The sequence below is a fragment of the Habropoda laboriosa genome, unplaced genomic scaffold (assembly GCF_001263275.1).
Source record: "Habropoda laboriosa isolate 0110345459 unplaced genomic scaffold, ASM126327v1 scaffold9, whole genome shotgun sequence".
Classification (NCBI taxonomy): domain Eukaryota; kingdom Metazoa; phylum Arthropoda; class Insecta; order Hymenoptera; family Apidae; genus Habropoda; species Habropoda laboriosa.
In genome coordinates, this window is record NW_017100191.1 from 2,692,775 (window position 1) to 2,709,817 (window position 17,043).

The 17,043-nt window shown below is 37.6% G+C and overlaps 2 protein-coding genes across 4 annotated transcripts; one reads left to right on the forward strand and one right to left on the reverse strand.

Annotated features, from left to right (window-relative positions):
* The first annotated feature begins 556 nt into the window (after window positions 1–556).
* Window positions 557–7,953, forward strand: LOC108580302 (brefeldin A-inhibited guanine nucleotide-exchange protein 1). Of its 3 annotated transcripts, XM_017944021.1 has the most exons (14): window positions 890–1,007; window positions 1,816–2,312; window positions 2,494–2,870; window positions 2,960–3,364; window positions 3,436–3,792; window positions 3,978–4,289; window positions 4,370–4,611; window positions 4,683–4,963; window positions 5,094–5,322; window positions 5,463–6,092; window positions 6,151–6,371; window positions 6,438–6,641; window positions 6,719–7,014; window positions 7,087–7,953. In XM_017944021.1, exons 1-14 carry the CDS (start codon window positions 890–892, stop codon window positions 7,844–7,846), a joined length of 4,929 nt encoding a protein of 1,642 aa, XP_017799510.1. In that variant the 3' UTR covers window positions 7,847–7,953. The 3 variants fall into 3 exon arrangements, with proteins under 3 accessions (XP_017799508.1, XP_017799510.1, XP_017799509.1); XM_017944019.1 differs by having other exon boundaries at window positions 557–1,007; window positions 1,816–2,315; window positions 2,437–2,870; ... (1 more) ...; window positions 5,496–6,092; window positions 6,719–7,953; XM_017944020.1 differs by having other exon boundaries at window positions 1,816–2,315; window positions 2,470–2,870; window positions 5,094–5,424; window positions 5,496–6,092; window positions 6,719–7,846.
* A 2,166-nt stretch (window positions 7,954–10,119) lies between these two features.
* LOC108580386 (intraflagellar transport protein 172 homolog) lies at window positions 10,120–16,424 on the reverse strand. The gene is made up of 14 exons (XM_017944121.1): window positions 16,386–16,424; window positions 16,135–16,278; window positions 15,953–16,065; window positions 15,694–15,879; window positions 15,208–15,621; window positions 14,368–14,997; window positions 13,861–14,307; window positions 13,046–13,781; window positions 12,421–12,981; window positions 11,907–12,350; window positions 11,512–11,835; window positions 11,021–11,437; window positions 10,331–10,945; window positions 10,120–10,257 (listed from the first exon to the last, which is right to left on the reverse strand). The coding sequence occupies exons 1-14, from the start codon at window positions 16,422–16,424 to the stop codon at window positions 10,120–10,122; spliced, it is 5,208 nt and encodes a 1,735-aa protein (XP_017799610.1).
* Between the last annotated feature and the right edge of the window lie 619 nt (window positions 16,425–17,043).

The following is a 17,043-nucleotide window of genomic DNA, read 5'->3' on the forward strand; positions in this document are numbered from 1 at the left end:
AATTATTTTAATAAAAAGAAATTTACTTTTGGATGGGTGAATATTTTTACGCCCCCTGTGTGTACACTCAAGAAATAAAGCAAATTATGCATTTGGCGGGACAAAATAAATATTTTTTAGTCATTTCAAATTTCTTAGAATTTTGGAAAAAGATTACAACTAGACTTACGTTTTTATAAAATCGCATATATCTTTATAGTATAAAGATGATTAAACGTAGATAACAAAGATAGGAACAATAACAATTATAAAATGTATTGCAGTGATTTCATTTTCCCGCTATTACGTAATACAATAGTGTCTAGAGAAGGTGGTCCTTATGAAATTTTCTCTTCCTTTAAATTACCTATGTTTAAACCATTTTACGTAAATTATTATTTTTATGCTTTAATAAACAATATAAAGTGGAGGGAAATCTTTGAATTTTATAACCCCGCTGAGACACGTCGCTGGTCTAAGGATCCCTAGATTCACCACGCCAAATTACTAGGTTCTCGAGGGCGCCACATGGCCCTCCTTCGTCGTTTCAGTCTGTCCTCTGTGGTTCCTTCGCTGTTTCGAAAGCTTGCTGTCATTTTCGGAGTTTCGTCATCGTTTTAAATGATTTTATGAAAAATGGTCTGAGACACGTTTGTATAACGAAACTTGGTGAAGATACGATCGTCGTGTCCGTCCGTGGTTTTCGAAGCTCCTGATCGATCCGCGTTTCGTTGACGTGCCGCAGAAGCTGCCAGTTGTCTCCGTGGACAACCTCTGCCTCCAGGAGGTGGTGCAAGGCAATGCACGAGGAACCGGTGCACGAGTCACGGTGGTAAAGATGCGAGGCTGGAGTCGAGTCGCGTGTGCTCCCGTGCCAGCCTAGCAGAGGAACCAGCACGGCCCGGCGACGATGCGAGATAACTCCAAAGAGATGTTCATCATCAGAGCTTTGGAAAAGATCCTGGCTGACCGGGATGTCAAACGGTCGCACCTCTCTCAACTCAGAAAGTCCTGTGAGACTGCACTCGGTAAAGAATATATTTGTTGTGCATTTGGTAATATTACGAGATAATATAATATATGTGAATAAAGAAGTTGATTGCACATTGTATCAATGAGATGGAAGTTTTGATGCTATGTTCAATTCAGATTAATTATTTGAATTTGTAGTACTAATATTAAGCATTCTTTATAATATTTTATATCATGAATGATTGTATGTCTTTCAGTTGTAAAACATTGCAATATGCTTTTGTATATGTGTTGTAATTAATATTTGTATGTTTTTTAGTTACAAAACATTGTAATGTGCTTTTGTATATATGTTGTAATTGATGGTTGATTTATATGTGAGCTTTAGCTTTTTGAGATAATAAAAATTGATTGATAGAATAGCATTTCTCAGTCTTCACAGAGAGATATAAATTAAATTAATTTGATGCTTTAATATATTGCATTATATCAAATTTCTAGTAAGTGTTGTGTTGTAGACATTCATATTTCAATAATGATAGTTACATTATAGAATGATGTATAAATGTTTCATTGGCATAAACATATTTAGTATTATTTAATTCTTAAACTTTAATAGTTGTTTTATGTGTGTTGTAACATATTGAATATAGATATCCATATGAATATAGTAACCCATATATATGTCATCTGGCATTCTAGTCTATTTTTAATTATGTATTATGACATAAAGTTATTTTATTTTCTGGCTCTAGTAGGTACAAAATAAAAGTAATTTTCTGTTATTATTTGAAAAATTATAAAAGAAATTTATTGTGGATTTATTGCTTCAATTTTTACTAGCAAAAATTGTTTTACTTTTAGATAACTTGCGGAATGAGATCAAAGAAGGGTCAGGTACTCAGGTCTCAACTGCTTTGCCGCAGCCACGAAGTGATTCATATGTCATCTCTGCAGAAAAATATTTCCTACCATTTGAACTGGCCTGCCAGAGCAAGTCCCCAAGGATTGTGGTCACTGCTCTGGATTGTTTACAGAAGTTAATTGCATATGGACATCTAACTGGAAATGTACCTGATTCTACAGAACCAAATAAACTACTAATTGTGCGGATTGTTGAAACAATATGTGGATGTTTCATGGGACCACAAACAGATGAGGGGGTTCAGTTGCAGATTATTAAAGCACTTCTCACAGTAATGACCAGTCAACATGTGGAAGTTCATGAAGGTACTGTGTTGCTCACCATACGCACAGTGTATAGTGTCTACTTGGCCTCCAGGAACCTGGTTAATCAAACTACAGCTCGAGCGACTCTTACACAGATGATTAACGTTATTTTTGCACGCATGGAAACACAAGCAGTAAGTTGAAAAGTTAACCACTGTAGAAATAATCATATCATAATTTTCACCAGACAAAATTTCCCTGAAAATCGATTCATATTCATAATAAAATGTATTTCCTATATCACATTATATGAAGTTGAGAAAACTTTCGGCTCCTCTGTCGTGTCAGGAAGAAGAAAATGTGAGAACTGAGGTAGAACAATCAGAAACGACCAACGTGAATTCCACCAACTGTACTTCTGGTGGTGAACTTGAAGCCGAAGCAGTGAACCACGAAGAACCATCAACAGAGAGCAGTCAAGAACCCCAGTTGATAGTTAGAGGAATCTTGGAGGACATGGTGAACTCTGTTGTTCCTGAGGACTCCACAAATGTAACCACAGTGATTTCAGAAGAAGCTAGTTTGGATCAAGTGCCTATAGATGAGAATTCAGACGAAGCTGTCGCGGAGAGTGATAACATGGTTAGGGCAAAATTCACTCATGTGCTACAGAAGGATGCTTTCTTGGTATTTAGAGCACTTTGCAAACTCTCCATGAAACCACTTCCAGATGGTACTCCAGATCCCAAGTATGATTGTGTATAATATTACAGTAACTATATAAAACATTGAAATGCTGTTCTTATTAAAATATATTTTAATAAAATGTAAATTTTAGGTCCCACCAACTCAGGTCCAAGATTCTTTCACTACAATTACTTCTGGGAATATTGCAAAATGCAGGACCAGTGTTGCGTTCCAATGAGATGTTTGTGATAGCCATAAAACAGTACCTCTGCGTAGCTCTATCTAAAAACGGTGTTTCTTCTGTTCCTGAGGTGTTTGAACTGTCATTGGCGTTGTTCCTCGCATTGCTAGCTCGGTTCAAAGTACATTTAAAAATGCAGATAGAGGTATTCTTCAAGGAGATCTTTATGAACATCCTCGAGACCTCCAGCAGCTCCTTTGAGCACAAGTGGATGGTGATTCACGCTTTAACTCGCATTTGTGCGGACGCACAGAGTGTTGTGGACATATACGTGAACTATGATTGCGATTTATCAGCTGCAAATTTGTTCGAAAGGTAAGGAACTAATACTTGTTCATAAAAATAATTAAGTTAATTAAATTCTACATTCCCTTTCTTCTTTACAGGCTTGTGAATGATTTATCGAAAATTGCACAGGGTAGACAAGCACTAGAATTAGGCGCCTCCCCTAATCAAGAGAAATCAATGCGTATCAGAGGCCTCGAATGCTTAGTATCAATCTTAAAATGCATGGTTGAATGGAGTAGAGATTTGTACGTGAACCCCAGCGTTCCGGCTGATCAGCAACTCCCATCGGAGCCTCCTGATCCTCCAGTGGAGCCTCCACTGCCTCGTTACGGAAGTGCAGGCAGTCTATCCTCTGCGAACTCCAGTCTAGTAGGCAACAAAGAGATCCCTGACTCGCCGGAGCAATACGAAGTGCAGAAACAGCAGAAGGAAGTATGGGAGACTGGAATAGACATGTATGCATTGCAATTCATGATTTTCTTTTTTTGTCTTCAGTTTCTTTGACTCATTCTGGCATTTGAAGTACAAGCAAGTATTTCCATTTATCACAGACTGCTTGATATTTTGAAATGGCTCTAATGATATTTAGAAAACAAAAATGTATATGCTCTATTAATTAAATTGGTATTTTTACCTCTAGTTTTAATCGAAAGCCAAGCAAGGGAGTACAGTACCTTCAAGAACAAGGTCTTCTAGGCAATTCGTCCGAAGATGTTGCTCGTTGGCTTCATATGGACGAACGACTCGATAAAACAGCGATTGGTGACTTTCTTGGCGATCATAATCATAATCAAGTGATGTATAGCTATATTGATCAAATGAATTTTGCCGATCGCGATTTAGTTACAGCCCTCAGATATTTTCTCGAGGGCTTCAGATTGCCCGGTGAAGCACAGAAGATTGATAGGTTGATGGAGAAGTTCGCTAGCCGATACTGTGAATGTAATCCAAAGTAAGTACTCCTCCAATAACATAGAATTAATAAGAATAACTTTTGACACCAATTAATAATTTTCTTTTAAATATTTCCAGCAATGGATTATTCACAAGCGCAGATACTGCTTACGTGCTGGGCTTCTCGATTATTATGTTAACCACCGATCTCCATTCACCTCAAGTGAAAAACAAAATGACGAAGGAACAATACATAAAGCTAAATCGACGCATCAGTGACAATGAGGATCTGCCTGAAGAGTACTTATCGAAAATTTACGACGAAATAGCGGGAAATGAGATTAAAATGAAATCTAACCCCAATCGACCTGGAAAACAAGGTAAAGTGAAAATAAAAATAAAAAGATATAACATTTTTTATAGTTATATATTATTCTAATTTGATGTATAGTGATATCCAGTGAAAAGAAGCGACGCCTCTTATGGAACATGGAAATGGAAGTAATCTCAACAGCAGCCAAGAATTTAATGGAGTCTGTCAGTCACGTTCAAGCACCTTTTACCACGGCAAAACATTTGGAGCACGTTCGACCAATGTTTAAAATCGCGTGGACACCATTTTTGGCCGCGTTCAGCGTTGGTCTTCAAGACTGTGACGATCCTGAAATCGCCTCACTTTGTTTGGACGGTATTAGATGTGCAATACGCATCGCTTGCATATTTCACATGACGGTAAGTGTTCCTGCGATGTCAGCGGAATTCCATGCCACTATGCAAATATATTTCCAAGTTCATTATCTCCTCACAGTTCTATTCATCAACTTGTGCCTGATATAAATGTATTTTTCTCTTTTAATTGTAGCTAGAACGGGACGCGTATGTGCAAGCATTGGCACGGTTCACTTTATTGACTGCAAATTCACCAATCACTGAGATGAAAGCAAAGAATATTGATACAATTAAAACTTTGATCACTGTTGCTCATACTGATGGCAACTACCTTGGCAGCTCTTGGTTAGATGTAGTGAAGTGTATCTCTCAACTTGAGCTTGCACAGCTGATTGGCACTGGAGTTAGGCCACAGCTTCTGGGTCCACCTTCAAAACCTCATTTCCCTTCACCATTGGTGAACTTCAACCTAACTCACAATATGTCTCATCAGAATAATAATTTAAATCTCAGCTCATTGGATCGTAAGTGTTCTTTTCTATTAATTTATTGATTATATAAGGAAATAAATATATTTTATTTTTTCAAATTATAGCAAGTGTAAAGGAATCCATAGGAGAGACAAGTTCCCAGAGTGTAGTTGTAGCTGTCGACAGAATATTTACTGGCTCCACCAGATTGGATGGAGATGCCATTGTAGAGTTTGTTAAAGCTCTATGTCAAGTATCCCTGGAAGAATTGTCCCATCCAACGCAGCCAAGGATGTTTTCTTTGACTAAGATTGTAGAAATCTCTTACTATAACATGGGACGTATCAGGCTTCAGTGGTCCAGGATCTGGCAAGTCATAGGGGATCACTTCGACAGGGTCGGCTGCAGCCCCCGTCAAGATATCGCCTTCTTCGCGGTTGATTCTTTGAGACAACTTGCTACGAAGTTCATCGAGAAGGGCGAGTTCGCTAATTTCCGATTCCAAAAGGATTTCCTTAGGCCGTTCGAACATATTATGAAAAAGAATAGATCACCAGTGATTAGGGATATGGTTGTCCGCTGTGTAGCACAAATTGTGCACTCACAAGCTCCCAATATTAGATCAGGATGGAAAAATATATTCAGCGTTTTTCATCATGCTGCCAGCGATAGAGATGAGGCTGTAGTTGAACTGGCATTTTCTATGACTGGAAAAATTATAAGTGAGTGTTTCAGAATCTTAATTATAAAAGGACTGTTTAATTTGATGTATTTCTACAGATGAGTTATACGCTGAAGACTTCAGCATCATGGTTGATTCCTTCCAAGACGCCGTAAAGTGCCTCAGCGAATTTGCTTGCAATGCTTCCTTCCCAGAGACAAGCATGGAGGCCATACGATTGATTCGCTCTTGCGCTTCGTACATCGACGCCAATCCAAGTCTCTTTGCAGAAGGCATGATGGATGATAGTGGAATGGTGTCTGAGGAAGACAGAGCTTGGGTAATGATTATGCACTTTAATTTCACATCATAAAAAGTTCACGAATTAATGATTTTTATCATTTAGGTTAGGGGATGGTTCCCACTGTTATTCGAGTTATCATGCATAGTGAGCAGATGTAAGTTGGATGTCAGAACACGTGCACTGACTGTTCTCTTTGATGTTGTGAAAACTCATGGAGCTTCTTTCAAACCCCATTGGTGGAAGGACCTCTTCCAAGTCCTCTTTAGGATTTTTGATAACATGAAGCTTCCTGAACAGCATACAGAGGTAATCAAAAGATTCGTTCACTTAAATAACCAATATTAGTCATAGTCAATACACTAATTCTTATTATTATACATCAGAAAGCAGAATGGATGACGACAACATGTAACCACGCCTTGTACGCCATCGTGGACGTGTTCTCCCAGTTCTATGACACCTTAGGCCCCCTACTATTAGAACAGCTATACTCCCAGTTGCTCTGGTGCGTGCAGCAGGACAATGAGCAGCTGGCACGTTCTGGAACCAACTGTCTAGAGAACTTAGTGATCAGTAATGGTATCAAATTCGACGAGCAGACCTGGGAGAAGACTTGTGGTTGCGTTCTGGACATCTTTGAAAGCACCTTACCATCTGCATTGCTTACATGGAAGCCCCAGTCTCCCAACAAGGAGTCTGATCTGGATGTAATCACAGGAGAAGCAGATAGTCATATGGGCATCCTGAAGAGGAGCAACAGCTCCCAGAGTCTAACTAATGGGGAGTCTATAAAGAATAAAATCTTTTCTGCGTTGTTAATCAAGTGTGTTGTGCAGCTGGAATTGATTCAGACAATAGACAACATAGTGTTCTACCCAGCCACATCAAGAAAGGAGGATCAGGAGAACCTAGCACTAGCACAGGCAGACATGTTCAATGGGAAGTCCTCTGAGCTGGGTGTTAGAGCTGGTGCAGACCAACAGAAGGAGGAACAAGGCATGTATTGTGCCCTTACGACTACACACTTGTTACAATTGGTTGAATGTTTATTAAAATCTCATCGATTTGCTAAGAGCTTTAATTCTAACCATGAACAACGCAATGTACTGTGGAAGGCTGGCTTCAGAGGCAATGTGAAACCAAATCTACTCAAGCAGGAGACTCAGTCCTTGGCCTGTGCACTGAGAATTCTATTTAAGATGTATAGTGACGAAGCTCACAGGGCTGATTGGAGCAAAGTGGAATCCAGGCTTGTGGAAGTCGCCTGTGAAGCACTGGAATACTTTCTTGCGCTTTCCAATGAGGCTCATAGGGATGCCTGGACACCGATCTTGCTGTTATTACTCGCCAGGATCCTGAAGATGAGCGATAATCGATTCGCGGTACACGCGTCCAGCTGTTACCCACTGCTTTGTGAAGTTATGTGCTTTGATCTCAAACCGGAATTACGGTCCGTGCTCCGGAGATTCTTCTTGAGGATTGGCCCTGTGTTCAGGATCACTCAGCAGTAGTTGCTGTAATTAGTCACTGTGAAGAATGAGGTCATACAGCTTTTAGGTTGATCTGGAAGGTACAGGGAGAGATCCTTATACTTTTGATTGGTAGTAGCTCTTTCCTAGATGAAGATAGAGAATCATGTATGATTGAGGTTAGGCTCTGAGTACTTTTTTCGTTATGGTGTGTAAATGTTCCTGGACAAGTTCACTTTTAACTTTTACTTTACAATGGTAGAAACCATACTGTAGAAAAAATTACTTTAAAAATGATAGAAACTAAAAATTAACTGTTCAAAAATTTGTTTAAATTCAGATTTTAGTAATTTATTCAGTTTGTAAGAATCTCCTCTGTATGTATAATGAAAAAAGAAACTGTTCATTTGAGATATTTTCTCTTGGACGAGAGTTAAAGAAAAAAATGTTAAATACGGAACTTGTTCGATATTTAAGAGAAGAACATACGACACACGTGAAGACGTAAAACAAAGTGAAAACACGTTTTAACGAAATACTAGGGAAAAACATAATATGTATGTATGGTATATGTTCCGAACCTCCTTTGTATTTAACATGTTCTTCATTTTTATAAAGAAGAGGAAATTTCGAGGGAAGAGTCGATATACTTCAGTCGATGTGTGCGTGTGTGTGTGCACGTGCAGGGTATTTAATAAATAGGGTATTTTCTGGACACAGTAGAAGAGCAACATTAGGAGAAGAATGAGCCCCTAATCTCCAAAATTGAACGTAGAGTTTTCTGTTTCATCAAATGTAATTATCTATATTTAAATCTGAATTTAATTACTTTAGACACATTGAACTGAATTTTAATTGTGTTGTTATGACAGAAAATTGGAACAAAACATTCCCAATTGCAAATAAATTATTATTATTTAATAAGACAGGGTAAAAGGTGATTGACAGACATCTGACAGAAAAAATGAATTTATGTAAATATTATATGGTATTTGTGAATCTTATGAGCATACATAGTATGCACTATCATGCTCGGTGTGTCTGACGAGATAAAAAAAAAGAATAAGTTTTTCCTCATTACCAGGAAATGCGCTATTTATCAAATGTTTTGTATATTCGATTATTATAAACGCATACAAGGTGTCTCTTGAAGTATACTGTGTATCACAGATAGAAGAGATTGATGAGTAAAAAATAAGACGATCTTCGATATTTTTATAGAATTGATTAGCAAACTTTGTAATTCCTAAATAAGTTAAAGACTTGACGATCGATAACCAAGTAGGATCCTTAAAGGGTCGTCCTATTTTTAACTTGTCAATCTGACCTGCAGTACATTTTTCAAGACACTTACTGTATATTTAAAACAAGCAAAAAAATAATACTTAGAAAATGATGGTATAAGCAAGAAATGGTAGATACTTAATAAAAAATAAAAACAGTAAGCAACTTTAGGCGAGTGATATTATTCTTTCAAAGATACATGTCCTTATTTTTCTAAATGTCTTATAATCAAAATTAAGGACAGTCGCGTTAAGTCTTGATATCACATTAGAAATTATGAGAGTGAACACGCCCGTATTTAAATTTAAATGCATCAATTTTTCACTATTCCTTTTTTACACGTAACATGTCTTGTGCAAATATTTGTTTGTGATTTCTCTTTTATGTATGCCGTTTGTTTACGTTGAAACAAACTTAAAAGAATAGGGGATTACTGAGAATCAAAGAAAATTGAAATACATAGTAGGAGAAAAACAGTTTAAAGGACTCACCTGCAATTTATTATACACGCATATACATACATATATTTAATATTGCAAAGTTTCTCATTTCTAGCTTGTACTACTGTTTTCAAGATATATAGTCTGTGTATAAATGCAACAATGCGCATAGTCACCGAGTAGTCATATAAATATAAATATCCATCGAGGATAGGTGTTCAGACAACGAGTGATAGTTATCTTGATAACTCGCTAAGGTTTCGATTGTTATACATAGAGTCAGTTTAATTAAGATTACAGACATGAGAAATCCCATGGACACATGTTGCATGTATATTCACATTGCATAGAACAACTATTTATGTTTAAGTTAAATTAATTATTTACATAATGCAGCCTTATTTAAATAAATTCTAGAGAAACAAGGAAACCTTCTTGTTCTTATCTTACCTTCTCATTGATAATTGTAGTTGTATGTATGTATATATATATATATATAAATGTAGTTGTAGTAACTTGTAACTTCAACATATTTATATTTACACAATAATTCATATTTTTACCTGACATCTAAAATTATAAAAAATGTATTCAGAAGGAATAACTGGGGATTGATCCACACCACTCTTGAATGAAAGCTAGAATATCATTAAGAACTGAGTCTTGAGGAGCTTGACGTGCTGTATTGATCAATTTAGTCCAGTCATCACGATCTACCACATGCTTACCCTTAACAGAAAGCAATTAGTAGTTTTAAATTAAGTTACAGAATTAAGAATATAAGAACTTATTAGCAAAATACCTCTGCAAATCTAATTATTGGACCTCGAACAGGGTAACCGGTCACGATGCAACCTTGAAGTGCTCCAGAACCAGTAGATGGAGAACTCAAAGATCCTACATAGACTCCTCTGTGATCTGTAGGAAGCACTTGTTCTATTTTATGATCCATAGACACTGCAAGCACCCATTCACGAGCTTCTTCCCTCTGTTCAGCTGACAAACTCAGTGTTTCTGGTAAAGGAACTTCTACTGGGAAGTCTGTCACAGTTAAGTCATCGACATCCAACACAGTGCTATCACCTTCCTCAATGCACTCCTCCAAATCCAGAAAATGATTCAAGAAAATGAAAGCCTCGTTGCTCAATCCAGCTGTACGTGCTTCATTTCCAGCTTCATAATAAGCTCTATCAGCCAAGAGGAGGTCAGTGTATCTCAATAGAGTTATTGAAGCTTTTAGAACCAGTCCAGAGAGCACAGGAAAATCACGACATCCAGACTTTACTGCTGAATAGTGTGTAGCTTCCAGCAGTCTTTCAAATTTTGACTTCAGACCAGCATCAGTTGACTTCAAGCTGTTCCAAAGATCCAAGAGTACAGTTCTTAGAAGAGCTAAGTATTTATATTCATAATATGCCTAATAAAAAAAAAAGTGTTATTTTAAATATGTTAATTAATTAAAAAATGATTTATTATTCATTATTATTCATACCTCTGAGTTCAAAATACTTTCAGACAATTGCAAGTAGAGATTAAAGTTCTGTGTAATGGGAGGTGCACCATATTTAATATACAACTGCAAAACTTCCAGTGGTGAATTTCCCTTCAGAAGCTGCACTGCTCTTTGTGCTACATACTTATGCAAAGTCTGAGTGCTCTGATTACTTGCAGTTTCAAATACTTGATTCCATTGGCCTTTACTGGCTAGTATTTCAAGACCAGCATCTGCATCTATCTCCACAAGTCTATCTATTTGTCCATCTCTTAGCATTGCTTCTTTATACTTTTCTTCAAGATAAGGCTCTATATCTGGTGCTAATTCATTCACAATACGTTTAGCTTTTTCCCATTCTCCCACTGATGCTAATACATCAATGGCATCTTTCAATCTATCTGCCTGTAGGAATACCTGGGAGAGACAGAAGAAGAAAAAATGAATATAGAATATGAAGAAAAATATCAAATGGATTTGAAGAAAACAACCTGTGCAGCAACAGCATGTTCTTCAATGGCAAATAACCTTGTACCAAGATCTCCACCAACTTGAATAGCAATTTCTGGGTCAGCCTGGTGAAGCAGAATATCAGCTGCCTTGATAAGAGACGATCTTGGCGCTTGAGGGTCCAAAATTAAGATATCTAGTGCAGCCCTCACTTCTCCAACATCCAACCACTTCTTGGCTTCTTCAAAAGCGTTTGCACCAGCAAGGGATGCGCTCTTTTGACCAAGTTCGCGCCTGAGAGTGGCTTCTTCACTTGGTAAGTACTCTCTGCAGACACGCAACGCCTCAGACCACATCCCAGCTTTCTAAAAAATCAAAATCATTTTGTTTCAAAATGCTGAACAATATTACAGTTCTGTAATTACAAAATCATTACTTTATAGTGTTCAATGATCATTTCAGGTTTATGTGCTCTTAGTAGCAAAGTTTCTGCCAAGGAATAATTCTGTGCTTCAGCAGCCTCGCTGGCTCTAGCAATGAGGACTTGAGCAACAGCATCTTGGTTGATCGATTGGGCCACATCCTCAGCAGCCTCCCAATCACGAGTGTGTATGTACATCTGGACGGCTTCCATCGTTCTGTCTGCTTTAATGAACTCTTTCTCAGCATCAGAGAAACGACCTGCATCCTCCAGTGCCATGGCGTATCTGTAATGTACCTCTTTCTTTTGATCAGTGCCTCTGTACTTGGCTATCTCCAAGGCCCATTCAAATAATCCAGCTTCACAAGCCAGTTGAAGGCAATCATCCAAGTACTTCAGTCGCATCAGTAGCCTTGCTGCTAATTCTGGAGCCAGTGTACGTGCCCACACAAGAGCAACCTGATGAAGAAATTTAAATATGAGCTTTCAATTGATACTGAAGAAAATATTAATATCTGATTACTGAGACCTGTTGGGCTGCATTGTCTCCAGCATTGTGTTTTGCCACACGAAGAGCATCCTCCCACATATTGGCTGATCTGTAAGCAGTCACAGCTCCCTTCCAGTCATCAGCAGCAAGATAGTGCTCCTCAGCTTCTCTAGGCTTCCCTGAAGCATCCAATTCCCTGGCCAAGTGTGCATGAGTTGTCTTCAGAAGCTCTGGCCTGTATTTTCCCACCAATCTAACCATGTCTGCGCGACGACCAGCCTTTCGGTACATTGCTATGACCGAATCGTGTTCATGAATGGCAAGATATAATTCCTCAGCATGTTTGAGATCTCCTGTTTTGCAGAGAAAAGTAGCATGCTTGGTCAGAACTTCATTCGCTTCCTCTGGAGTCATATACTCCTGAGCTACTTCATGAGCACGACTCCAATTGCTATTTTGAATATGGACATCTACGGCTCGTCTGGGATCTCCAGCACGAAGAAAGAGCTTTTCTGCTAGGTTCTTTTCATCTATTGAGGCGAAATACTCAGCCAGTTTCTCACACTGCTTTCTGATTGAGGGATCGTCATCCTCAATCACCTATATGAAGATTTTTGTTAAGATTAGTAATTGAAAAATGATGAAAAATTTGAGAAACACTTGCCTGTATGATCTGCAGGCCTTTTCTCCATTGTCGAGCACTAATAGCAGCATCCAGAGCCAGAGCAGTCTCTCCTGCTTCAATAAAATGATTAATAGCTGCATCATAATGACCAGCAGAGACCAAGTGCTTGCCCCAGTTTCGCTCAAGATCAACCACAGAAGTTGGATCGACTTTTCTAGCCAGTTCTAATGCTCTTGCAAACACACCAGCCTGGGAGTAGCATTTAATAGCTTCGAGAGGCTCTGAAATCTTCTCTAGTAATTCTCCAGCCAATTCCATTAAGTCTGTTGCCTTTAGAACTCTCACAATTTGATTAACAATTGATTTGTCTTCCAATAATTCATCGTTAGCCAAGACAAGTCGTGCAGCTCTTCCAGGTCGACGAGCATCCAGGTACAGTTTGACTGCTCGTCGAGGATTAGTAGATTCCAGAATAGCAGCAGCTCTGGCTGTTTGACCACTTTCAAGTAACCAAGTCAGGTGTCTGTCTCTGAGCTCCTGTAGACCTGGCCAACCTCTATTTTGTGCCAAGATCAATGCATCCTCCCAGTGCCAATATTTCTGATACATATCTAAAGCCTGGCTTAATTCATTCTGTTCAAAGTATATTGCTTCTGCAGTTTTTAACTCTCCATTTAAGATTGCAAGTTTTGCCCAACAATCAGGACTTGAAAGTGGATCATTTCCAGTCTCTGCAGTGTACTTTTCTCCAATCTCTACTATGTTCTTTAGAAACCTAAAGAGACAACAGGCTAATACTATATTTTTCTAAAAGGGTGGAGCAGTAATTTATTAAAAAATAGATGTAAAATAACCTGGAACAGGCTACGTCTCCAAGAGCTGCATAGCACCTAGCAGCCACTAGTAACTGTCTAGCAGCCATTGCATTTCTTGCTACATTCTCCCACATGGCTTCTGCTTGAGGTCTGTCTGCCAGCTCTTCCAGGAACAACAGAGCTCTACCAAAATCATTGTCATGTAGTGCTGTACCAAATTCTATCAGTGGTTCATCTAGCAAGTAAGCCACTTTGCCACCAAGCTCCTCCACTGTGACAGAAGTTCTACCATCTTCTCTGATGATGTCTACAGCATCTCCACGAACAGGAATTAGAGTAGCTACCTCAGGAGCATCAACGTTGTACCAAACTGCCAAGGTTTGCCCAGTTTGAGCCACTACTACATCACTACCTAGCACCCAAGACACAAAACTGACTCCAGTTAGCAATAAAATTCTTCCACCAAGTTCATCACTCAACCATAACCTATATAAATCATGAAAATTACTTTATTCAGTGAAAAGGTTCAAGGAAAGAACTTTTTACCTGGCTCTTTTATCTCTTGATAATAATCTGTGGCCTGTTTCACTCAATTCCAGCCAATCCACACGCACATCATGAGTAAGCATTGCAACAGCGAGTCCTGTCACAAGATCCATGATCCGAACAGTTCTAGGATCTAATAGATAAGCTAGTCTCTTATTATCTGGTGCACCAGGTGCTTGTCTTTCGTTGATTCTCACACTGACTACATGAGGATTGACTGCCTCTGTCCTCACAGAGCCCAAAGCTTCATTATTTCCATACTCAACAATAGTCAATTCTCCAGAACAGAAGATCAAGCATACTCTTGGGTATTCAAAGAAGAACTTTTCATTGTTGCTTTTGTTTTCCCAAGGAATTTCACTGATAAGGTTTAGTTCAATGTCGGCAAGTAATAAAGTATTAGCTGTACGAGCTACTACATTATTATCAGCTCTTCCCAGGACCTTGACATCCTCTATTTCATAACCTGTTTGAGATCTAATAATAACTGGTCGATTGCCTTCTTGTAGTGGACGAATGACCACCTGACTGGGACCAACATAGGCCACCTCATGGCTACCTCTAATTACTGTTCTTTTCAACACTGTTTCAAATTGTTCTACTGCTCCACAGAGGTTGCCTACAAGCAGTCTGAAAGAAGAAAATTGTATACCAGATAATGAAATAAATTTTTATTTGTAGAAGGGAAAGCTAACCTTACTTTACATATATCTTGGAGGAGTCCTCAACTTTTTTCGCTAAGTCTTAATTTTACAATTCTACTTAAGAAAGACTCTTGAAGAAAAGTGCTCAAAACTTGGAAAATAACATTAGAACTTTGGGATTGGTGTGGAGACTAACCTAGAGCCATCACGACGCCAAGATATTGCAGTGACAGTGTAAAAATTGGGCAGAGATCTTGTGTTAGCCTCCTCCCAGATAGAACGTCGAGGACACCAGTCCAGAATCCTTATTTTATCCCAAGATCCAATCGCAACGCTCTGTCCACTGGGGCTACAGCAAGCCACGGCAATCTCCTTTTCATTTTCACGGCTGTAATCAAAATTTTTCACCAATTTTCCACGTGAATCGTAAAATGTTACACGTTTGTCACATCCTGCTGCTAGGATATGAGACTGAGTCCAAGCTAATGCGTAAGCTGGTACAGTATGAGTGCAAATACGTCCAGAAGGTTCATGACTTCCATCATCAGTTAAATTATATTTTATGATGCTGCCATCAGCATGACTTGAAAGAAAGCAAGTTCCTCGAATACTAAAATTTGAGTGAATACTTAGAATTTTTATTTTTATGAAAAAAATGTAGGAAGAAATAAGGTTAGGTTACTTTGAAGTCAATGCAATTGTTGTTGAATCAGCTGTATAGAGAGTCTGTGCCTTTTGAGACTTCACCAATGCTGCACGTACTTTCCCATCTACCAAACCAACTATAATTGGCCCCTCTACAAGCCAAATTATACAAGTGACTGCAGAACTTTGACGAAACTTATTGCAAATCACTTTTTTTTCTCCCCTGTAAAAATAATACAAAATTGAGAATATCTGGAGAAATTTTTAATTTAAGTTTTGGGTCTTCAACAATATACCATTGTTCTCCAATTTTGTAAACGTAAATTATACAGTCAGATTGACCTACTGCTATCTTTATTGAGTCTGGAGAAAAGGCAATGCTCTTGATTACATAGCTTTTTTTACCAAACTGAAAAAATTGATAATTCTTCAAAATTTATATAACTTTGAGAAATTAAAAAAAAATTTTTAAATATACCTTTGAATCAATAGGTTTGGTAGAAAACCTATCCCTTTTCACACAATTCTCATCAAAAAGGTATATTGAACGGTCAGAGGAAGCAACAGCCAGTTTTAAATTATTTGGTGACCACACTATACTCACCACTCGATTTTCATACTCCTATTTTACATTTTGTAAAACATATATGGACAAATTAAAATATTGTATCAATTATGAGAAGTTGAAATATTTTGAAAATGATTTACAAAAATAGAATATGTACTTACATAAGGTAACATGACATTTCCCAAATATTTGAGCAACATGATGATTTTTAATAACACTTAACATTCACTTATTGTAAAAATATTCACAAAAAATGATTTTTTAATTATTTAAATTTACAGATACGTTGTTTCACTGAAAACAACATGAATTTCTATGTTATGGATCCGCGTGAAGCGGTTTGTATATGTTTCAGTCGCTTAGCAACAATTTAAAACCTGTTCATGAGTGGTGAAAACCAGGAGAATTGATAAAGGGAGTGCAAGAAACTTTAATCCATTTTTTCCAATACATTTATTCAAAAATTTAACAAACATATTCTTTAGAAAACTGAAATTAAATTGTTAAAGTGGAAAATGAGTGTTTAAAAATTATTGTGTACCTAAATAACTCAACATCATTGAAAACTTAATTTATTCTGTACTCTAGAATACTGATTTAGTAATTTGAGAGTTGTCGAGTATAATTAAGTGCACAATTCACCAATTGTTATTCAACTGAAATATTTTATTTAAAGAAATAAAAATATACTATCGCTACATATACGATTAATAAATAAATAAAGCTTGAGGAATATCTAACGTTTATTTAGTTGATTCGTTAAAAGCGTTTGGCACGTTTCAACCAATTTAGCTTCATAATCCTACAAGAATAAAAACT